Genomic DNA, 25,521 nt, shown 5'->3' with positions numbered 1-25,521 from the left:
TTCTCAGCTGCCCGTGGAGGATCTTACACCGGATATCCGTCGAGCCTGTCGCGAACTTAACGCGTCCACCGTGGCCGTTGAGGATGTGACGGCTCGTACAGTTGTTGTCAGAACATTGCGCAATCATCATTAGTTTTTGAAGAGCCGAACGATGACTCTGAAGATACTGCTGGAGAGCCTGCTTATTGCAGCCGCGACCTCCTCTGTTCTATCATCATCGGAGGATCATCATCGAGTACTCTTGCGCAGTCACAAAACAGTTTTGCCAGTTTGGTATCACGATAGATTACCCCATGCTAAGCATCACCTTGATGACGAACGCATTGTCCAAGAGACAACTACTACTACTACTATGAAAAATCCGTGGACGCTGCGGCCACAGATTTCCACGACAAGATCATCACAACAGATAAATTCGGCATCGAGGCATATAGAACAGCGGATATTAGAACAAAAGTTCAATGGTGCTGTGGCGATGGCGGAGAATGGTGGTACCAGGGCAATAGCGTACGCGGGTTATCACGGTAATCATCGGCATCAACCAAAGGAGATGAGCACGCAAGGCTTTCAGCTGATTAGCACAACTGTCCCCACGTACACCAGACATCATTCAGGGTAAGTATTAGATAAACTTATTTAGAATATACGATTTAGAATATAAGATTGGAAATTTATGAAAATGTGATACAAGATAATCAATCTTTTGTAACAAATACATCGGGATCTAGAGAATGTCCAAATTTCAAATAGCTTTATTTAAAATTAGATTATGACTCATCAAATTTAACCCTTAGTATGAATGATTGGATCAAATGTGTCATGTGCATTTCTTTTTTTTTTAAATACTAGATACACCAAGTAATTAATTGTAACATTTATACATATATCTTTTTTATATACAACCTTACAAATACTTTTTAAAATTAATTGTTAGAATATATATAAGAATCACTTAATAATTTTGTACATTTGTAAAAGTGATAAAAATTAATTCAGAACACGAACGACTCATCGTGTACAGAAACTCAAACAACAAAAAGTCCAAATCGGGATACAAGACTTAAGAATGTCTTTAAGATGTCTTTAAAAGAAATATCTTTAAGACGTCTTTAAAATTTCTTATTTTTAAACATACGTGTTGTCTAGAAAAGGATTGGAAAATTATCGTGCATATTACGGATTAAGATAGAATGCTAGGCATTATTTAGAATAAACTCATTGCAAGGGCTTTAAATTAAGATATATCATTTAAGTTACATTTTTCAGAAATAAAGTGCATAAAAATGCACTAGATTGATTGTGAGATATAATTCTGTTGTAAATAAAAAGAAATTTATTTATAAAGCAAATACAGAAAAAAAAAATTATCTAGATATGTAAAAATATACATATGTATATGTGACATACCTATAAGAGGTATTTATATATCAAGATTAAACCGATACGGATTTGGTAAATAAAAGTCCTTCTTTAAATAAAAAAATTATGTGTGTTATGTATAATATGTTGTAGACACTTTAGTATTTATTTTTTACAATGGAATTAAAGAGTATAATTTAACAATATAAAATATCTTTATGTATCTCTATGATAAACATATGTTAAGAATACCAAATTTAACTTTGATTAAAACGATATAGACTGCTTTACACACAATCAAGAAAACTATTTTGCTAGTTCAAAGATTAACGAAAACACTGACATACGGAAGCAAGGTTCGAGAAAAATAGATGATTCGATATTTGCATATCCGTGAGGGTCGAATAATTCAAGCTCGCGGAATATATTCAGGCGCGATTACTCGTCGCATCACGGAAGGCACGTAAATGGAAGTGAATGAACCGCGACGCGTAAATATACGGGTGCCGCTAATGTGTGTCGCTGAATTACTATATTTACGAGCAATGAACGACGCACCGCGTCCGTACGATGATGTACGATCGAACGCGACGGTCGACGGAATAAGGCCGGCGCGGACGTACCGTCGTTCAAAGACAAGCCGCGAGCCGTTTAATTAATCGACCGATTAATTATCTCGCATGTACCGCGTTCCTCTGTCGCATACAATTATTGGGATTGTCCGTGCACGACGGCGAATCTTTGCGCACATGCAATGGCTTTCAACATACGTATGCGTGCATACGTGGATTAAAAATATCTGGATAAATGGTACTTTCTATTATCCGGACTTGAAACTCCAAGATGTCAATTAATTTGATTAATAGACGCAGTCGTAAAACTTAGTTTTCGCAAAATTTTCTGCACAAAAATATCTAACTTTAAAAATAGAACTATTCTCGATTACTTATAAAAATTTCATGTTAAATTAATTACAGTAACAAGTTCAATAAATTAATCAATTCAATTATAATTATATTATAATTATATATTAAAATTTAGCAAAAAATAGAATTATATTAAAGTTTAGCAAAAAATTCAAAATTTTTATTTAACACTTCAAAATGTATTGCTCATATATACATATATAGTATTAAAAACACCATTCAGCATTCATAAGAGAGAGAGAGAGTAGATATTATATGATAAATAATACAGATACTAAGTAAAAAAGCCTTAGTGAATATTTGAAAGCTCAACCGTTTCTGAGATATTAACAATTTTATTTATTAGTATCATAATTGATTTCTTCTACGTGTTGCATATGACATGAAAAGACAAAAATTGAGATAAGTAGCACTGATAGCCTATTTGACAGAATTACAGATCCGATGAATTGATTTCCCATAATGTCTATTTAATTGTAATGGTTGATGTTAATTTATTGATTTCCTCGTGAAATTTTTCATTATAAAATGTATGTGGAAATTAAATCAGAATATTTTAAACGCAATTTGAAACACTGAAATAAATCTTCATGTCTCACACGATATATGGAAGCCAATAAGTTAGTTATAATACTAACTTATTGGCTTCTACATGGTATTAACATACAAAATTATTTATATTTTAGATTGAATTTTTGATCTATGTTTATTAAGACTTTTTTACTCAGTGTGTCCAGTCTACCATATAAATGAATAATTTTCTAAAAATCACCCTGTATATAAATGGCTTTAACTATATGTCACTAATTAAAATTTTTTTATCATAATTTTTATCATAATTTTTATCATAATTTATTATCATAATTGCGCATTGTGTTCTGCACTGTGATTCCTATAATCTCTTTGTTTCATATATAGCTATTATATATATTTAATAATATTTATAGATATACAATATATAACTCAAATACATTTTTATAACAAATTAATTTATAACAAATTATTCATTTATATAAAGGCAACAATTTATTATCCACATAATTTACAAATATTAATAAATTATTTTTTATTATCATTAATTATAATATTTTAATAAACATAGCTTATTAAAATAAAAAAATATGCAATTGTATTAACAAAATTTTTGTTAATCAATTTGTAAATCTGTGTACCTTTTTATAATATAGCAGTTATTATGTGTGTGTGTGTGTGTGTGTGTGTGTGTGTGTGTGTGTGTGTTGTGTGTGTGTTGTGTGTTGTGTGTGTGTTGTGTGTTGTGTGTGTGTTGTGTGTGATTAAGTAAATTTCTCAACGAAGATAGTATTTTCTTGGAACAAGCAGCATCAGATATTCTCATTCTCACCTTACAGTCCCATCCTACACTCGATTTCTTGAAGCGACCATTAAGAGGAAATCACCATACTGCGTAACTTTTATCACCTTCTGACAGCCCCACGAGATCATTCCACTTCCCAGCATGAATCAATGATTGCCCGTCATAAGCCTTGCGGGCGTTCACGCCAGGCGTAGCAAAAAGAGCTTATGGCAGTATAAACATCAGGGAAAGAACAAACCGGCGTCTGTATCAGTCAATATTATTGCACAGTGATTTCATCACTCGTTTTTTTATTCTCTTCATCTTTTGTCACGAACTGTTTATTGTCATAATTATACACATATTCACACGCGCGCGCGCGCGCCACACACACACACACACACACACACACACACACACACACATTAGAATAAAATATTATCCGATTTTGCTTCAAGCGCTATCTTTACAACACAATATACAACATAATATAATTAACTCTTTAGTTCTCTCTCTCTCTCTCTCTCTCTCTCTCTCTCTCTCTCTCTCTCTCTCATTCTCTCTGTCAATAAAATATAATATAACGATATTTAATATAAATATCAGTTTTATATTATTAATATGAGACCTATATTTACATTAAAAGTACATTAATAATTATCAGTTCTAATATTTATTATTTTACTTCATCTTTCTGCTTAGTTTGCAAGCAAGAATCTCTTTTATGTATAATATTTTACAATATATAGCACACAAGTCCTACACTGTGAAATATTATGCTGTCCATATACTAGATATGTTAATATTCTCAAGGCACGTATATGCAGATGGATGTGTAATATTTAGTTACTATTTAGTCTGAGTGCAATGATTCGATGTTCGTCTAACCTTGCGAGTCGTGCGATCAGGTTGCCCAGATGCGTGCTTCAGGCTAAAAATCTTGTAAACCTGTCCAAGGATACCAGTGTGCGTGCACCTTTTCTTTCTCTTTCTCTCTCTCTCTCTCTCTCTCTCTCTCTCTCTCTCTCTCTCTCTCTCTCCTTATCATCATGCACCTCGCGCGGAAGATTTCTCAACGATGTGGCCGAGTCGATGCGCCGAATCGTGTCATTGATTTAAATCCATTAACGCGACAATCATAACACTTAAAATGCAATCTATCGGTTTAAAACCGTTGGAAAATTTAATGTGATATTAGCACACAATGAGTTCTCGCAATTTTGAGTTCAGAATGTTGTTGAGGACATCTAAAAATGGTATAAACAATAATAAACGATTTATATAGGATATCTGTTAAGTAAGGAGCCGCATTGAGGGTGTAGAATGAATCAAGGGGAACAAAAAAGTCTTATAATTTTATAATTTTCGCAGTAGTTAACAAGATATTAATTACTAAAAATGGCTAAATATTGGTCTTCTATAATTTTTTTTTCAAATACTATTAATTTACAAAAAACTATAAGAGATAAAAATTGATTATTTTCTTCTCATAGAACTCTAAGAATTTTTTCAGAATTTTTTATTAACTTTCTAGTACTGCATTTTCTTATTTTTATTATCATGAAAAAATACGGTATTAAAAAATTCTGAAAAAATTCTCAGACCTTTATGAGAAGAAAATAAACAATTTTTGTCTCTTACAGTTTTTCTAAAGTTGATAGTATTTGAGAAAAAAATGATTAAAGACCAATATTCGGCTATTTTTAGTAATTAATATCTTGTTAACTATTGCGAAAATTGCAAAATGATATAAAACTTTTTTGTTCTCCTTGACCCATTCTATACCTCCAATAAGGCTCCTCCGACCTCCGACCTTATTTAACAAACACCCTGTATATGTACAAAAGTTTTAAGTCTAAAGTTAAAAATTTGAAAGATGCCATGTTATTAATGCATTTCAAATGTGTTAATAATGCAAATCAATTTTTCTTTGAATTAAGACGTTAATTCAGAGTTTAAAATGATTTAATGGGTACGATACGATTATTAAACTGCACTATGTTTCTCTTCATAATTAATGGCTATTGTTGCACATACGTATTGTTCGAGATATGCAAGGAAGTATGGACCATGGCATTCCTTATTGTGCATGGCCACCTTCTGTCTCGATCATTTATGTTACTTCGTTTGCGACATCAAATGATCGATGAACATCGAATGAAAAAAATGCGAATAATGAATATTCAAGCCGTTCCGAGTACTCCAGATAACCATCCTACAATGTCATTCTTATAGACACGTTTCACTGCCCAGCATTGCTATTGCTTATCGCTTAGAACTCAACATCGATGGCTGATCGATGAGCGACGAGGTCATAAAGAGACAGGTGTCATTCGTTGATGTAATGTGTTCTCGAGAACTATAAACGTGCGTTCCATCATCCCCATCGGAAACGTTAGTAGCCATTTCTCGATGTCATATGTGAAGTTATCGCATCGCGATTTAACTAAATCAAACTTAAGTATAGCAGATACGTTATTAACATGAACCCGTTTATGAACCCGTTTATAAAATAGAAATAATTATAATATATTGTACATACAATATTGAATTTTGTAGATAATTTCTTTGTAATTATACAATAAATGCAAAATGTTTTTGTGCTTGATATTTTAATACCTTCAATTTTTGTTTATTTAATTTTTTAATAGATTTATCATAAATAGCGCGCGTAAAAACTTTTTTACTTCTTTGTCGTTTCGAGATGAAGAGCTCATTAGAATATACAAATTTTGCAATTTACTCAGAGATGCTTTATTTTTTATCGCGCACACTTTGTGTTTCATTACTCGCTCAAAATAAGAATGATTAATTAACGAATGTTCACATCCGAAGGAAAGTAGCTAGTTATTTGCTTTTCTTCATTCATTTATTTTTTCTTTCTTCGAAACGCAGACTTCCGCTATTTCACACGAGATGTGAAGAAAAGCAAAATGCGCGAGTGGAAATGTACATTCACGAAAATGATTCATTTTAACGCAAACATGGCAATGTCAGCACACGCGCCAACATTACTCAAACAATAAACATATTCTGATAAAATAATATTAAATTTTGACGGAATTGATGTTTTTTCATTTAAATAGTTTTTCCAAATCCTATCTACAATCAAGATAACACATTATAATAACTACATTTTGAACGTAATTTATTGTACGTAATATATACATTTGTACCAATATTGCTATAAATGCATTTATACATTCGCGTTATGTATCCTTTTTTCAAGTGTTTAATATTTTAAATATGATTTTTTATGTAACGTTACGTCAAAAATATTGATTTTATTAACTACAGCCAAATATTACACATTTGGAGTTTTAAGTGAAGCTGTTAGGCAATCAGTTAGTAACGCATCCCCAGAAATCCTATTAAATCTAAATATAGATGAAATTACGGTGGCCCCGAATTTATTAGGCTTTAGACCTCTTTGTTAAATCTGGCTATTGAAAAGTTGCTTTTAATGCGCAAATAACCGTGAATGAATTTTTAAGTTATCCATCTAATATTGGAGTTAATATATTGAGTTACCTATTAATATCTATATCATACATCTTGTTGCAGACAAAAAAAATTTTTTAAATACTAATATTACTAACGTATTATTTAACACAGCCAATAACAAATTTATATAATGCTTATCTTTTAGTATAATTTATTTACGATAGTTTCAATAGTTCTATATATAATTATATATGATGCGTATGTGGCATTTGTATGTATATTATAGGTTCATAGAAACATATTAATTTTATTTTCATTCGGAGTATATGTAATAAATCATTATTTTAAATGAAAATGTAATACTTTGTAGTTTGTTGTTTTATAATGTTTCGTCAAAATTTCATAGAGAACGCAAGAAATACCAACTGCATCTTCATAGTGCACTGATAATAAACTGCTAAGTGCAAACTGTGTGGTAATATATATATATACTATTATATATGTAAAAATATTACAATACTGATATCGCTGATTTAATTATTTTTATCATCTATCAAACATTTGCAATGTATTTTAACTTAATTATTTATTTTTTTCTATGAAGCTAATTGCTGAAAAGATTTTAACAGATTTTTTCATATTAAATATAATTTATTTTATTGTATCTATAGTATACATATATTCTATGTTTTTTTGTAACTTTTTTTGTAACTTTCCAGCAGATTTACGTTATTTGATTTTATTTTACGTTAAAGATGTCAATATAACATGTCAAAATGACGACAAATACGTCAGTTAGTTTATTGAGTGATAAATACGTTTTTTTTACTAATTAGTTTGTTATTAACCAGTAGTTAACTATCAAGCAATTTTTAAATTACATTCGCGTAAATCTTTCTTGTATTACCTTACTAATATATTCGCGCAAAAAAACTTATTTATTTATTCTCCATTTTTGCAAAAACTTTATTTTTGTAACAACGACCAAATTCCAGCGAATAAAAGAAGCAAAATATACTAAAATTCCACGGCTGCAAATAGAGCATTTCTTTTGCACACTTACATCTTATTCTCTCCTTCTCTCTTTTTACTAACCGGTATAACCCGCAAGATAAACATATCAACGCCGATCATTCAACCCTGAAGACATGCACAAGCGCACCTTCTGAATTCGTCACATGCCAATTTAGTCAATTTCTCAAGACATTTTTTAAATAATTAAAAAATAAACGGAATATTTTGCATAATAATGGAACCAAAAATCGATTTTTTTAATATCAAAATATTAATTAAACTAAATATTTTTAAAAAATTTGATGTCTTATAAGCAATTCTATTAAATTTATACTTCAGTTTAAATGATTTTTACTTTATTTATAATATTATAGATATGTAATTTGAGAAATAATTAAAGATATTTAATGATGAGAATTAAAAACTTATAATACACGTCTTATGATGATCTTTCTCAATACTTTTATTAACGAAAAATCCAAAAATTGTAAAGAAAGTAAAAGAGAACACATAGAAGAAAACAGTTTGATAGACTTGGACTCTACATTTCAGTATTTTTTGAGAGATATTTATTTTTGGAAAATTCAACTAGTTCTAAATTCAATAGCAACGATTAAATTCATTATTAGAACAACTATGTACGTAGAACATCTAGAATCTATTAATTACCGAAAAGTTAACGAAAATCAATATTCCCGACATCGTTGAGTGCTTTCCAAAAGTTTCAGAACTTCAAACAGAATCTTCACATGCTCCATGTGTGCTTATGTATGTATTTTCCGACCCATGACCTTATAATTCCTACATCTCGTGCGAAGGCCGCGACCATCGATCGTACACTGGATCAAGAGAAGACGTACAATTTCGGTGTACGTGCAAGCGCTCAACATTGAATCGTATTGCTAGCAAAATGATCCATCAGTCTCCTGACAGTCGCGGGCAAGTTTCAATACTGATCTTAATCAATTAACAAACAAAGAGAGTAATCAAACGATAACGAAAAACAGAGAATGATATTGATAAGTTATGTATAACTGTTGCAAACATTTATGAAAAAGTTATAAAAAATATTAAGGTATTAAAAAAATTGTTATTAATTATAATTTTTATTAATTGTAATTTTCTCATTTATGTATTTTATTCAATACAATTACATCGCTCATTTAGTATGTTTATTTTATTTATAATTGTTTTATAAAACTATTTATTTTTTATTTATAATTGTTACAATTATTTATTTATAATTGTTTTTTAAAACGTTATTAAATTGCTTACTTTATAATGGAGCAAGTGAAAATAAAAATACAATGTTTAATTGATATTATTTAATAAACATATATAATAAATAAAATAGATTTAATTCAGTAAATAAATTTAAGAAGTAATAATTACGAACGTTATGTAATGTTTTATTTACATTTATTAAATAAAAGTACAATAGAGTATGCTGTATCATACTTTTTTAAGTCATAGAAAAAATTGAGGGCTGAACGATCGAAGTAAATGCTTGCAGCTTGATTCCGCCACGTTCGATGATAGCGGCTTCATGTAAATCCATTAACATGAACTTTTATCTGTGGGCAGCGGACGCGAGGGGTGAAAAGGTCAAAAGCGAGAGAAGAGAATGGGTGGATAAGGCGTGAGGCACAGGTATAAGTACACGTGCGCTGACGCATGCGCTATGAATTTGCATGGATAAATGCAGGAATATTTTGCGGTTAGTGGTCTGTTTTTGTTTGGATATTTAATTTATATCTATTGTTTGAAAGTACCGCTCTAAAAATAAAAAAGACAAAAGAAAATAACCGATGCAAAAAGAGATTTTGCAATTGAACTCTTATTTCTTATAAAAAGATGTTTTTGTATCACGACTAATTTTAAACTTATGCCAGTAATCAATAAATTTAACGTTAGATGTAAAAGAGAGACGATAATTAACGTTAACTTGAAAAGACGTGCAAAGATATTGAAGTTTTATCGTAGTACACGTGGTTTAATCGTTCACATGCATTCATTTTACTCGATTAGATGGAAATAGCGGTATGAAATCTTTAATCATCAGAATCAAGATAAGATTGAAGATCTCGTAGTTCACAAGCGACGTCAATCAAACGATATCTTGCATTGTAGTTGTGTAATATTGTTCGCGATTGACTTATTGCTTTGAAAGTTCACGCTTTGCAACATCGTACGTTGCTCAACCTAGTCCAACGAGTGAAATCGAGCTACAACAGAATTAATAGACAACTACGAAGTTTATGGAGGAGCGTACGGCAGGAGGCAAATGGCGTCCGGGAACGTAAACTGCATCCACTGAAGAAAATGAGCAAGCTGGGCGATTCCGCATATGGAAATGCAAGGAAGTCAAAGTTGTTTTTTCTGCTGACAAATTGCCAACGTTTGTTGTTGGAATGGTCGAAATGAACTGCCGTTGAACGGGAACTGGTTCTCGATTCATCGGAAACAATGATTGGGATGCAATGAAATTCCAGGTCAAGATATCCATAAAATCATATATTCGGTAAAATTAAATGCTTCCGCTTCACGCGAACTGTGAATGATTCGGACAATTACTATTATTTAATCAAATTTGATAATTGTATTATTTTATTTTCTTCCCTTTAATTATATTTGTTAATGACAATTTAAACATTCTATTTTGTGTTTTTTTATTATTATTAATAAATAAATAAATGAATGTACAAAGCTATACATAACTCAAAACGTTTAAAAAAAAATTGCCAAATGTTTCGTAAGAATAGTTATTATTAATAAAGTTAAATTAATATCCACCATTTAGAAATTTTTGATTATGAAACATATCGATAGAACTTTCACTCTGAAGATTACATGACTACGAAGATAGAATAATGGGAAATAACTGCATCTATGGACAATCTAATTAGTATGACATTTTAAAAGTTAATGAGAAATGTCTTATATTCCATGTTCGTTCAAAATTTAAATGACAAGATACGTCGTGCGCCACATCACTGAGAAAGAAGAAGAAAACGAAGCGAAGAGGCAGTAATGAAAGACGCTGTGCGTCTTATTGGCACCGCGTAGGAGCATAATTACTTCACCTGAGCGGCAACCTGGATAACCCATCATCAAGCAATTTTGTAATTTGGAAGTTTTGCGCTGCCTGCCCGCGGCTCCCGTTGCATCGTTGCGCATTCCGCCGAGGGAACAGCTTTCGACGCGCAAGATGCAATCTCTAAATGAACGAGCGGCGATTCGCCTCTTTCGCAAATATGAACTGGATGGCACAAACCGGTAATTTCTTTGTTTATGAAAATACTGAGGGCATCGAGGCGACGTCAAATAAGTCCATAAGCACAATCAGAATTTTTCCAAGAGTTGAATTTTTCGAACAGTTAAATTTGTTGAGACCATTACATGCAAAGTTTTAATAAATTTAATTAAATGTTATAATGCCTGTTTTGAATTTTGATGGCGAAATATTTCCTATAATAAATCACAAAATAAATTTATTATTTTGAAATTTATTTTATTATTTCATTATTTTGTTAATTTTACTTTATTCTTTACTTACTTTATTTTATAATTTTTACATCTTTTCTTTTTTTTTCACGTATCTATTTTATAACAAATAAATAATCCTTTTTCTCTTTTTTTTTCTTTTTCTATTATATAAAATTTTTCTAATATAAAATGTATAAATTACAGAATGTAATAATAAATATTTGTATATTATCCGAGTAATAAAAATATTTATGTACCTTTAAAGTTCAAGTAAATTACGTAAATATTATCAGTTGCTATTGTCGAACCGATTATATTGCAATGAACGACGCAGAAAGGGACGGTCCTAAAAAAAGATTCATGTAAGCAATTCTTTAACGCGTAGGTCTGAAATTAGCGGGCATGAATCACTGCAAGCCGCCTTGGCAAGATCCGAGGATCGACGACCGACTCTCGTTAGCGTATACATACATCGATTTGCAGTGTCGGATTGTTTATACATCGTTCGTTCACATCCCTTTTTCTTGGATACAGTATGGCATGGCCATACGTAGTCAGTAACGATAAAAGTGTCAATGTTCTGAAAGTTTCAATGCCGAGAAAATATCTTTTTAACAACGAATGTATATAAACACTTTTTAAGTTATTATTTAAAAAATATCTTTTGAGATAGAATTTTCAGATAAATGTTTGAACATTTTCCTTTTTCTATAAAATCTTGCTTGTACAAGAAAGTTGTGCAAGAAAATATTAAAAAAAATTTTTTTTCAAAAATTCCTCCATAGGAGATTTTGCTTCGTACAAGCAATCAAGCTTCGTATACAAAAAATATAATAATAGTACATATATGTATATTGTTGTTCAATTTTTAATTAATTCATTTATTCTATATTCTTTAAAGTTTAGAAAAAATATTCCTAATTGTTATTTTGTTTGCTTTTGCATATTATATAAAATATAGGTATAAAAGAAAGATATCCAAGATGCATTCTAAAAAAAAAATATCTTTACGATGAAATAAAGTCCTTGCTTTTCATATTGGTGTTATAATAATATCACATGAAGAATAATAGCTCGGAAAATATTTACGGAAGGAGATCTTTTTATCTAATCCAGAAGGCTCGCAATTTTATACGTATTATGTAGCGACGTCGTGATATATTTCAGAAAGAAAATATTTTAGGAGTATATGGAACCCATTCGATCGTCTTAAAAATAACAGCGGCACTTTTGTGATAAGTTATATGGATGCAGCTGTGCGAAGATGAAGTTACCGCCAAGAGGTGTTATCGAGTCTCGTAATTGAAACGCGCAATACATAGGTGCGTTATAGCGTTCAAGCCTCGAATCCTGAAATAAGATACATCGTAATTTTCAAGTAGCTCGTATAATCTCTCACTGGTGTGCATCGAGAAGTCGTTACATGCGTTGCTTTCGCGCGTTCATTAAATTTCGTTAGAACGATAATTTAAATAACTACATTTTTATAAAAAACAAAAATAATAATAACTCTTAAAGATAATGTTTAATATGTAATTAGTAGGAATATATTTTTAAATAGAATTTTTTATGATAATAAAATAGAATAATTATTATATAATAATTAATTTGTTATTATTATTCAAAAATTAACAAAACTTGCTTTTAAAAATAATTGATAGATATAATAAAACATATTATATCAAACACTAAAGTAAATTTAGAAAGTTTCTTTGCAACCTTAATATAAATACATTTACGAAATATAATTATCAGTGCGATTAAATAATAATAATTATTTAGTCTTTTTATATTTTCCTTTTTCTTCTTTCAGATATTTTTTTTAATATTTTGTTTCCTAAGTTAAATTTTACACCGAAAGTTCTTCATTAACTGACGCGAGTGGCATTTTGAATCTACTTGAAAAAATAAGATGTCACTAAGTGTCCCAGGACTGCGCATGATCAATTAAGTTCTACTTGTAAAACAGTAGTCGATGGCCGAGGTAGTCATTGGAAAATCTTAAAAACAAATTGCTGTCCGGACACACGAGTGGCACTTCAACTCTCCAGTTTCTTTGTTCCGCCTCACAAAAAAGCCAGTTGAGATTCCACGTGTTTTGCATGCAAACTGCTCGTAAAACAAATGATCGTTATACTGCCGGTAATTACAATCGATAGCTTTGTCTGCCCTTTCATTGGTTCGATTGAATCAATGTTCTGATCTGCCTCTAAATCTCAAATTATTTGTAATTTATAATTCATGACTTGATCACTTGTGTGATAAATTTGACTATTAATCACAAATTGAGACAAAATTGCTTTTGATGCAATCATTGAACTTGAAGTTTAATTTAAGAATTGCTTATAAAATGAATAATGTAAAATTTGATCATAAATTTATTAATACGAAAAAATAACATATAAATAAAACAATATATAATATATAAATCAGTAATAAAATAATATCTAATCCATATTTATTAAAATATAATAAATTAGTGTATATTAATTCTTTCATTTTATAAATGAATATTGCAATTGCATTTTTTATATTTTCTTAGTTATTTCATATGAGTTATCAATACAATAATGATAAACATATGATAAATAAATACAACAATTTATAATTTGTCATATGCATTTAATGGATACAAGAGATGTAACAATAATAATAATAAGTAATAATCGTAATATTAATAATGTGATGGAATAATAGAATAATATTCATCACATGACAGAATATAGCCATAATTTTAATTTAATTTTTATGTTTAATTCCGGAAAGGGACCATCTTTGATCTTGTTAAACTGATCTCGTTAAATTGCGTGATTTACGACAGACTGCACAAAGGTGGGAACTATAAGGCGCGCTTCCAGATAATACTGCGATGGGTGGTGCATGAGAAAAAAAGGAAACGGTAGGATTAATATTTGTGAGATCAGGCAATAAAAAACTGGTATTTATTGCCACTAACCAACATGGCATGTCATGTATTTCTACAAAAATCTGTACATTATTCTGTTAGGAATTGTTATTAATTTATTGAATAACTTTTGGAAATAATGTATATCGACATCGTGAGCTTTCATTTACAATTAAAAAGTATTAGATTTTATTTATTAGATAATGGCTTCTTGTGAAAATGTAATTATTTAAATATTTAAAATGAATTTAATTAATAGTAGTTAGAAAAACTATGAAAAAATAAGATATGAATAATAAAAATTAATGGATGTCATAAATATATAAATTATATTTTTTGTATTTAATTTACTATTAATTTTACGCAATCTAAATTTAGTTAATGAAAATGCACAACAAAACTATTAATTACGAGTTAATGTTTCAAAAATTTAATTATGTCAAATAATTCTGCTTATATTTTTATTTTACAAAATTGAATCAAATTATTTCTTATTAATTTTCTGCTAAACTTTATTTACTTATTAGAGAACTAATTTATGTAGAAACAATATTTGTAAGTTTTAAATGAACAATATGCATAAGCCACATGAAATTCATAATTATTTACAAAAATTTATAATTTTATTATAACATGTTACACTGATAGCAGAGAAATAGAGAGAGAGAAATACAGAAAGAGAAAGAGAGAGAGAGAGAGAGAGAAAGGAGAGAAAGAATATTAAAATATTTATATAACCAAACTCACAAGCACTCGAACTCAAGTGTCATATAGCTTTAATTTATTGGATTAATAAATCTGATATGAATTATGAGATGCATAAAGGGAAGTATGCACTTCAGATGATTTAAACACGCAGAAATCGTTCGATTCAGTTTTTTTTCATTCAGTTTCACATCCTAAGACTTGATGAGAAAGAATAAGAACTTAGATCAAACATCGAAATATAAAAAAATATATAAAATTATACAATCGTAACTATAAAGTCATCCGAAATTTCTGGTAAAAGAATATTTTAAATAATAATTTTTAGGATCCATTAATTGATTAATATTATTTCATAAACACTTTACAATAATAACTCTTCTCTACGAAGTTTTTTTATTTTATAGTATAAGTGTAAGAATCACAATTTTAATAAAAACAGATTGAAGTAAATTTGTGCAGATATCACTCAACAAAGTCATAAAATCAACCATTGATAAAATTTTTTCCGGATGCTAAAACAATTTTGACTATAATTTTTGGATTTAGCAAGTGAAATTGAATGAAAAAAAACTGAGCCAAATAATCTCTATTGCTCGTTAAATCGCCTGAAATGTTGTATGTTTTTCTTTATAGAATCGATAGTGATAAGTTTGATGAAGAAACATTTGTGCACTTGCCCTTGGTGATACATAGATTTAAAACGTAGTTACAAAAATGTTGCGAAGAAGGCATGCAGCTCGTTAAGGCTTGCAAAGACGATAAAGGAAACAGGTCGTCGTCATCGTCGGTGAAAATCTACGTGCAACAGATGAACGTAGGAACGTAACAAACGACCGTGATAACACGACGTCACGTTAAGGGCTACGTGGCGCTGTTAGAAATGGGAACCGTGAATTCGAGATCGTCGCGAAGATTTCGGAAGCGCTTAAGAGAGCCGTACACTAAACATGCAACTATCTAATGCATGTAATTCATCCTGGATTTATCACCCTTCGGCCGGAACATTGTGAATCGAATCACGCGATAGCGCCTGGATGTTATACATACGACGTGAGATTTTATTATGCGCTTTTTTCAAAATATATTCAATTCTTTTTAATCTAATAATATTGTCAAGTACGCCACATTAAAATTATTTAGCGTAACTACAACTTTAATCAAATATAACTGATTTTTTAATAATATCGTATGTAAGATGCATGTCATATGTATTATGTTGTATATGAGATACATAAGATATAATTTTGTATAAATATGATATTAATTTATACGAATTTAAATGAACAGTTCATTTTCTATGAACAGTTAATTTTATTGAGAAGCGATGCTGATTTCTCTTCCTGATTATTTTCTCATTTTTATTATTTTATATCAACGTAGAAGAAATAATTAGGAATTACATTCTAAGTAACAGAGTTCTAAAACCTTCTATATAACGAGTTTATCAATTTGTAATAAATATTTTCTTTATTAAATAACATTTAAAATCAATGTAATCACTTTGGTCAATGTAGTCATTTTGAAGTACTAACCCTTAACCGTACTGTACAAAACTAGTCCGATAACTGATTAACGTATAAATGTCTCAGTCGATGAGATGAGAAATATTGTATGTGAAAAACTAAAATTTCTTGTTATAAATCACATCAGTCGTAAATCTCCGACAATTCTTATCGCCGCGAGATATGCTCTCGTTACGATTTCGTTTTTATGTTTGTCAAAACGTCCGTCACGAAAAGAAAGAAAAAAAAGAAGAAATCTTATCAGAGTCTACCGATGCACGAAACAAACTTGTCAGAGCAACAGCTTGTATTCCCACATGAGTGTCCCCCGAACCGTATCTGAACTGAACCCCCGTTGTGAGATGCATTTCGCGAAATTTTTTTTTGAATAAAGAACATAGCATACAGCATATAAGTGATTTATGTACTTATACTTAAAAAAGCATTATACAGCAAGTTCTAATATTCTACTTATCATAAAAACAGCATAATTTTAACAATAATAAAAAGTTGAAAGATAATCTTTGTTTCCATGAAGCGTGCCATATAATTTCATTAGATCTCTTTATATGACATTGTGAATTCGGAGAAATGTTATTTGTGTTATGCTACCTTTATTTTATATGTAACAAGTAATAAAGATAGAATGACATAAATAACGCTAATAGCATTTCCTCGAACGCATTTTATACATGTAAAAAAAGTTTCTGTATGGAGTTTCATTAAATTTTTTTCAATATATTATATTGTAATCTTATTAATAAATAGAATTAATAATAAACGAAATGTTTTACTAATTTAATACAGGTCCTTTAAAAAATTTGAAGTTGAAATATTTTTTTATAAAAACAGTGCTTTGATATAATTTGTTTTTAACATTTCAATATCTGATTTTTGTTACTTTTTATTAATATCTTAATTTATATATAAGGAAATTAAAATTTAGTTTAAGTTAAATGTTTAAATTAAGATTTCTTCTTCAAATTTCTTAATGTTAAATAGAAATTAATACAATGCAAGTAATGTAAACTGACATTACTGCGAATGAGTTATTTCTTTATTATTTCAATTAATTTGGAAATACAATAATAACTTATGTCATTATGTCATCAATATATCAGTCAAAAAGAAAATTAAATGCAAGCTTAAAGACGGTGAAAGTAATTATCGCATGCAAGCCATTTAAACAGCCAGAACATTCTTAATAGACGATTACTTGCTGTACTAATCCTTTTAATCCTTTCTCTTTTATTTGATCACGAACGTCCTTACTGGCACACTTGCAGATTCTCGGCATCTAGCCTTGGCTTTTCCCAGAGAATCTACTATTAATGTTAAAGAACCCGAGATCTTTATTTAGCATCCGGAAATCACAAGACTTAATAATACTTTCTCATTTGTCTTTAATTTACGTTATTAACTTAAGTATTATATTTATTAAAATCTTATAAGTAAAAATGTTTTTATTTTTATTTTTGTATGTTTAATTTTTTAATTTTGTAATCTTTTGTTTAATTTTTTTTCAATTGACTGCGATTCTATCTTCCAGAATTGGACTTAATATATTATTTTATATTTAACGCAGATGATTATTATAATAGATTATAAATATCAGACACAAAGTAATGTATATACAAAGTAACATATTACATCTCTTTGTTTTGCGCATTTGCATTTAACTTTTATTTACATATCTTTTTTAACTTGTTGGATTTTGTTATTGTTTAATATCAAGCAATCTCTATTTTCGCTTATTTATAACATATACCTAACATAATATGAGCGAAGACTTTAAATCGATGGAGCGTATTTAATGCTGCATGCTGTGAAAACGGGTCGAGATTGAACTATGCGGACAACGAGTTAACGACAACGAATTTGCGCGTATAAGTTCTTTATGCAGTCACTTCAAGCAGACTTACTCAGCGATAGATCGCGTTCCTCGTACCTATTGCCTCTTGAGCAAGAAACGAACGTGGATAGGGACCACCATGTCCTCGGTATCCGTTGTTGCGACAGTAAATGTTCTGTCGCGTTTCAGTAAACACGACATCGACATGGCGAAATGCAGTTTTCTATGGCTTGATGATGACGAAGTGGTTCTGTCGAGCGATTCGTTTCGACGCCCAATTATATATACGATTGCCATATGTTTCTCATTTTTTCTTATGTTGAGGGTCTTCCGCTATTTGTGCTTGATGTCGTCGCGATACTTCTGCTAAATGATTTGGCGATATATTATCAAGGTTTAATCTTGCTTCCAGGTCGTAGAATGATATTATTCTTTTTGCTTCCGAAATACTGGTCCTTAATCAGAAATGCAATCTTTCATATTGAGTTCTGTCGCGTAAGCTTAATTCCGGAGCCAGCTCAAGCAACGACAAGTCGTAATATCTCGCCAACGCATATACTTATTTCAACTGTATATTCGATCGGCCTTCGTATTTTACGATTTAACCGGTCTTCTGCGTATTTTACGATTCAAATGACTGCGCTTTAGCGATCAGTTTGGCTGGAAGGGACACGACATGGGATATCGTTTACGATGACTATCGAAATAATCGACTTGCCGATTCAATTTCTCCGTCACATAAGTCGCTATAACAAAATGCAAAGCTGAAATCGAGATGCAAGATCCAAAGAAAAGATTATTTGAGAATTCATAAACAATTTTTATCTATAATATATCTCCACGACAATGTCTTTTATATACATCCAGTTTACTTTCAAATGTAGCAATATTATTATTATTGTTATGGATCAGAATGTATAATATATTATTTACTTCTTATATTTCTTATAAAATATTTATTTTATAAATATGTAATTATTATACATATATGCACACGTATATACACACGTATATTTATTTAAAAAATGGTTTTGTTTAAATTAGCCAAATGGTTTGGTCAAAAATAGATATTTTTAAAAACTTTTTCTTAGAAAATTATTTACAACATGTATGTGTATAGTATAATATGTAAATAAATCTTAATTTATTTTCTCCTAATAATAATCATAAGATTCAAGTTGTTGTAAAACAATTTTTACGTAATTTACAATTATTATTCAAATTTATATGAGCTAATTATATCTCAACATATAAAATCAATTTTAATTCATAAAATTATCGAAAAATTAATTTAAAACAAAAGTTTTTTTTTTAAATAACAATATAAATGATTAAAAATTAATAATTTGTATTTCAGGAGACGAGTATGTAGGCAAGCTCCCGCAGTTTCTCATCATCATCGAGGAAGGCAAATTAGGCATGTTATATATTTTGCAAATTTAAAAGCTTTTTAAATCAGATGAATTAATTTATTTTATCTCATAATAAATTCCACAAAACATAAATTAATAATAACGTTACATCAATATTATAATTTCCCACTCAACAATGTAAATGTACATTAATACAAATAATTGTATATAACAGTTACATTGTTAAATAGAAAAATATTGATTATATATAATATATATATAGTACGTTATTGTTAGTTTGTATTTTGCAGGATACTATCTAAAAATATAAATATTTATAATCTAAACATGCATAATACAAGCATATATGTATTTTGCGTATTTTATATTAAAGGAATTTATCTATATATCTTAATTAGATTAGTATACACTGAGATGACTTCCAATTTCTTTTGCTGCCCGGGATGGTCACAAATTACTCATTTGAGTTTTGGTTGTAATAAACGTAAGTAAATTTGATAAAATTAATTTTCAATTTTCTTCTAGAAGAGATCTACGTATATAATTATAGAATAATTACATTTAAAACAAATGTTACAGAAATAAATTACAAGATTTTATTAATAATATACAAAATATTATTTAAAACTAATTTTAAATTAATAAATAATTAAAAAAATATTGTATTGAAATTATTAACAAAATATACTATACTACAGTCTACATTATATATCTCTTTTGTTGAATCAACTATGTATTTTTTTCTTAATTATATAAGAATTCATTAATTTCAATTCTACTGTTTTTCACAGCCACGTGTCCAGCGCCATGTTTGAATGGTGGAATTTGCACATCGCCTAGCAAATGCACGTGTCCCAAAGGATTCACTGGTAATCAATGTCAAACAGGTATAAATTTTAATTTTATTTACAAATTAGAATTATAATATTCAGATCGCGTATATTATTATTATAAATTCTGACGTAAAATTATATAACTTATAAATTATATAGCATTATTTAGATGATGTTATATATGTACATTATCATATGTGTATAATTAATATCTTAAATATTAAATAGTATTATATATAATGTATTTATGGCCCGTACACATAATTGAACAGTAAAAAATAAATGGCATTGTTTTGTATATACTTTAACAGAAATAATTATAGTCAAATTGACGTTTATTGATATCGATAGTACTAATCAATCGATATTAATTCAATTAATTATTTCTGATTGGGTGTGTAATAAATCAAATATAAAACATTTATTAATGAAAATTCATAATTTAAAAAATTTATAAAATATTCATTTAATTTAAATATTTAGTTTATGAATGATCTCAAATTAAGTATGATAATGTATTTATATAACAAAATCAAATATTATCAACATAAATATAGATAAAAAAAGCAAAGAAATCGATTGTAAATATATTCTAATTGAGAGTGTGCAACGTGATTGCAACCTGCCGATGCAGGACATGTAGGACACCGCAATACGTATTGTACTGCAGTTAGCTTGGCGCTCGTAATAGTATCGAGAAATATATCGTTCCACGTCGATTTAATTACGTCTAACGATACCAGGCACGAGAAGGCACTCGTAACCAACTAATCGATTGAATGTTCTTTACTCTTTAACGAGAATCATAAAATAACTTCGCTCATATGTCATTACTTAAGATCAATTGTGTCTAGTTATATACATATCTCTAGTAATTTTGTAAAACTACTCGTATTGAAACGTTAAGAAAAAATGTATAAAAATGTTAATGTTATATAAAAAGGATATAATTTTTTATATTAAAAATGGCTAATCGTTTAAATTCAAAATAAACAGCATTCACACACATTAATGCACTTAATAATGCACTAAATAATAAATTTAATAAACTAAATGAAATTAATACATTTCTTGAGTGAAAATGGATTTAACTCTATTGTTTTATTAAATAAGAGAAATTTTATAAACATATTAAGAATTTTAAGCACAACTATATATATGAATACATCAAATACGATAAAGAAAGCTAAGATTGATCATACATTTTTGGATGTTACAAATAATATATTTTATATTCTTTTATTAAATAAATTTATTCCAGATATAATTGCGAGTCGATAACATTCGGATTCAACATAATCCTGAAACGCTAATAATCCCCCCTAAATTAAATTAGAAAGAAAGAAAGAAATTTTATATTTGGTCAAAACAGGTCTTAGTGCTTAAAAAATTTTTGTGTGAATTTATATACATATCTAATTCTAAAAATCGCGCGCAGATCTTTTTCTTGAAATGTAATCATGAACAGAACCAGAGTAACAACTTTTTACTTTCTATTTAATAACACATAACTTAAAAAAGTTTTTTTATTTTCTAATAAGATAATATATCGCTTTTAATATATTTTATAAAAATGAATTAAATATTATTTTTGTGTGCAGATGTGGATGAATGTGTGATAGAAAAACCATGCGGACAACTTTGCACAAATCTACCTGGTAGATATCGATGTCACTGTAGAGTCGGATTTCAACTTCAAGAGGATGGCCAATCTTGTCGAAGAAATGGTAGGTTTGCAAAATTTGAATCTTAAGATTGAATTTTCGAAGACTAATTTTATGAATCTCAAAGCATTATCAAAAATATAAAAATTTCATAGAATATTCTATTATTAATCTATGTAAAATGTTTTATTGATCAATTATTTTATTCATTACTTAATTTTTGTATTTGCCTTCATTCTTAAATAAAATAGCTTTGTAGTATTTATTTATGAGTTTAATAAGATTATATAGCATTACGAATTAAATCAATTTTTTTATATATACTTGTAACATTCTAATAAATATTCGTGTAAAAATACATTTGAATCCAATTACTTGTTCAAAAGTTAGTTTACTTAAACTATAAAATTAAACATTTCGTTGTATAAAACTATTATAAGTTAAATAATTTTTGCTTTTTTGCAGTTTTCAGAACAAAAATTTGTTGGATAATATTAGTTAATATCACAAACTTCTATAACCAAACAGCTGATAAAATATAATGAAAGTGATTATTCCTTATTTCTCTATTCTTCCTTATTCCCATTTAATTTATACACATGTATGCGTATTATTCATAGGTAATATACCACATATTAGTATGTAATTTAAACATACGTATAAGTAGATGTACAGTATCTTCAAACATAGCAGCGAAGTCGGCAGTCTATGTATAGAAATCTGTAGTCGATATACTGATTATTTTTAGCTGATTTTTTGGCTGATACTTTTAGCTAATAATTCAGACAAAACATTCTTAAAAGTAGATTAATTTTTTTACAGACACTGACGAAAATGCATTTGAAGCACGCGATTTGGAGATCGATATGTCCGCAACAAAGGATCCGACAACTTTTCACGGTATTATTTTCAAAAAAACTTAAATATCTCTAATTTTTAAATGTGCATGAAAGATCCAATTATTTTATTTTAGCGACCAGCACCGCACAAAACTTCGTATAAATAAAAAATTTAGGTTTTTTTCTCGTGTTTTATTCACAAAAATCTTCATTTTTACGTGCTTAAATTATTTTTTTGAAGTCAAACAATTTTTTTTTCTGAAATATATACTCTAAAATATTGTAGTCTAAAAAGATTTTTTTCGTTCACTCATATAAAAGTTATATATTTTTAACCAATATTTTTTCAAAACTCTTACATATAAATATGTAAAGAAAAGTATAAGTAAAATACTATTGGTTTCTATTTTACTAAAAACTTATTTAAAAACTTCACAAAAGTATACAAATTTTTTTTCATATTTTTATATAGTTCAGAACAAAAAAATCTGTTGTAGATCTTAACAGTCAATTATGGATTCTATGCTATAGATAGGCTATGATCGAAAATTTCACATTGCCAGTAAAAGGTTAAAATTGTTTAAAATTAAAATTTTTATTTTATAAAATTATTAAAAGTTAAAATTTAGAATTGTTGCATTATTTTGCGAAATTGATTAAAAGCTAAAAATAAACCTATTGTTTATAATGTTTATGAACGTAATATACAATTCATATAAAACGAAAAGTTTATAAAAAATTAGTTAATATATAAAATAATAGACTCAGTATTGTTGAATTGCAGATACAGAAAATGAAGTGAGCGATGATGATCAAGATTACGAAGTCATTTTAAAAAGATTGATCAAATTGGAAAAGGTACGTTATATAAAAATGATTATTAATATGTATTATGTCATTGATGAAAAAATATATTCATATTTCAGCAAGTAGCCAGAAACAGAAAGAGAGATACAGAAGCTTCTGAGATAAACACCAAAGTTACATTGGCAATTGAAAGTGTTAATGAGATGAAGAAAACCGTTGAAAATGTGGTATTTATAAGAAATATTGAAATATTACATCTTTGTATCTCAATATAGTGCATGATAAAGATCTCGCAAATACTTTCTGCCAATTAAAAATTTAGTACATGGATAAGTGTGTATAAGGATGCGTATATTTATTTTTTATTTCTTTTTAGATCTATTTTGCTATTAATCTGAGAAATAGTATTAAATATTATTTCATGTTTATTATATATCTGTTATTAGTAGTGTGGACTAGTATATTTTACATCTAAAATAATAAAAAAAGAGATTTTCAACATTAAATAAAAAACATATATGATCTTGATATTCTAATCTAATATTACAATTTTTGTGCATTCTATTTCTTACAAAATCTATCAGTTGATCTAATAATAATTTAGTGAAAGATTTAGTGAAAGATTATTTCAAATTTTGTATCTTAAAGGAAAGTTAACAAATGTTACAATCCGGTAATACGATTTCAATTTATTTTCTTTAATTTTTATTTTAAATTACACTATATTGAGATGTATTAGTAAAACGAGAATATTTATATTATTTATGGATTTTGAAATTATTTGTTTTAGCAACTGATGCAACAAGAAGTATACAATATGAGAAGCAAGATGAGACAATATGAGACAGAAATGAGAAAGATACATCATCTGATGAATCGTGTCGCGGAATTAGAAAATCGTTTAAAAATACGTTGCAGATATCAATAAATCGTGGATAGTTAAACTTTTAGTGCTACTAAAGCATTGTTAAAATGATCAATACAATTTGTTAATAATAGTAGTAATACTATATTAATAAATACGAAATAGTAACCTACTATTATATTAATAGTAAATAGTGTTACTACTATTTTATTTAACAGTAAATAACAGTAACATTCTTTTCACAAACTTTTTACTTTTTTGGAATAAATATAAACTATTAATAATACTTTTGGATCAGAGCTATGTTTATATACAAGGAAATACTATATATTTAAAAACTGAATTTTTATTTTTTATTTTTTAACTACAAAGCAATATTGTTTCTTTTAGTGTCAAGGAGCTAACTTAGTAGTAGCTGTAAGATTTACGCGGAATTATTTCTGTCGTAAAATATCACTGCCAGCATTTAGTATATATAATATTTGTTCAAGCTAATAATAGTAATAGTACAATAAAATTTAAATATTAATTATTTGTACTCGATTTTATAATAAAAAGATAAATAAAATTCTCCATTTTTGTATTCGTCTCTTATATTAATCTATATTAATTATATTATATTCTGTTAT

At 28.3% G+C, this 25,521-nt stretch overlaps 1 protein-coding gene across 1 annotated transcript; it reads left to right on the top strand.

Annotated features, from left to right (window-relative positions):
• LOC108747579 (protein HEG) lies at positions 1-25,007 on the top strand. Its single transcript, XM_018485140.1, has 9 exons — positions 1-615; positions 19,869-19,928; positions 20,283-20,368; positions 20,676-20,771; positions 22,319-22,444; positions 23,204-23,281; positions 24,005-24,078; positions 24,147-24,254; positions 24,818-25,007. The coding sequence occupies exons 1-9, from the start codon at positions 152-154 to the stop codon at positions 24,953-24,955; spliced, it is 1,230 nt and encodes a 409-aa protein (XP_018340642.1). The 5' UTR covers positions 1-151; the 3' UTR covers positions 24,956-25,007.
• The last annotated feature ends 514 nt before the right edge of the window (positions 25,008-25,521 follow it).

Source organism: Trachymyrmex septentrionalis, unplaced genomic scaffold (genome assembly GCF_001594115.1).
Source record: "Trachymyrmex septentrionalis isolate Tsep2-gDNA-1 unplaced genomic scaffold, Tsep1.0 scaffold20, whole genome shotgun sequence".
NCBI lineage: Eukaryota > Metazoa > Arthropoda > Insecta > Hymenoptera > Formicidae > Trachymyrmex > Trachymyrmex septentrionalis.
The sequence above is the reverse complement of the archived record's forward strand: the minus strand, read 5'-3'. Positions and strand labels throughout refer to the sequence as shown.

Excerpts from the sequence above, each read along its gene's own strand:
- LOC108747579 (XM_018485140.1), top strand. The coding sequence starts at position 152 with ATGACTCTGAAGATACTGCTGGAGAGCCTGCTTATTGCAGCCGCGACC. Across the intron at positions 616-19,868 it reads TACACCAGACATCATTCAGG|GAGACGAGTATGTAGGCAAG; the intron begins GTAAGTATTAGA and ends TTTGTATTTCAG. Across the intron at positions 24,079-24,146 it reads GATTGATCAAATTGGAAAAG|CAAGTAGCCAGAAACAGAAA; the intron begins GTACGTTATATA and ends TTCATATTTCAG.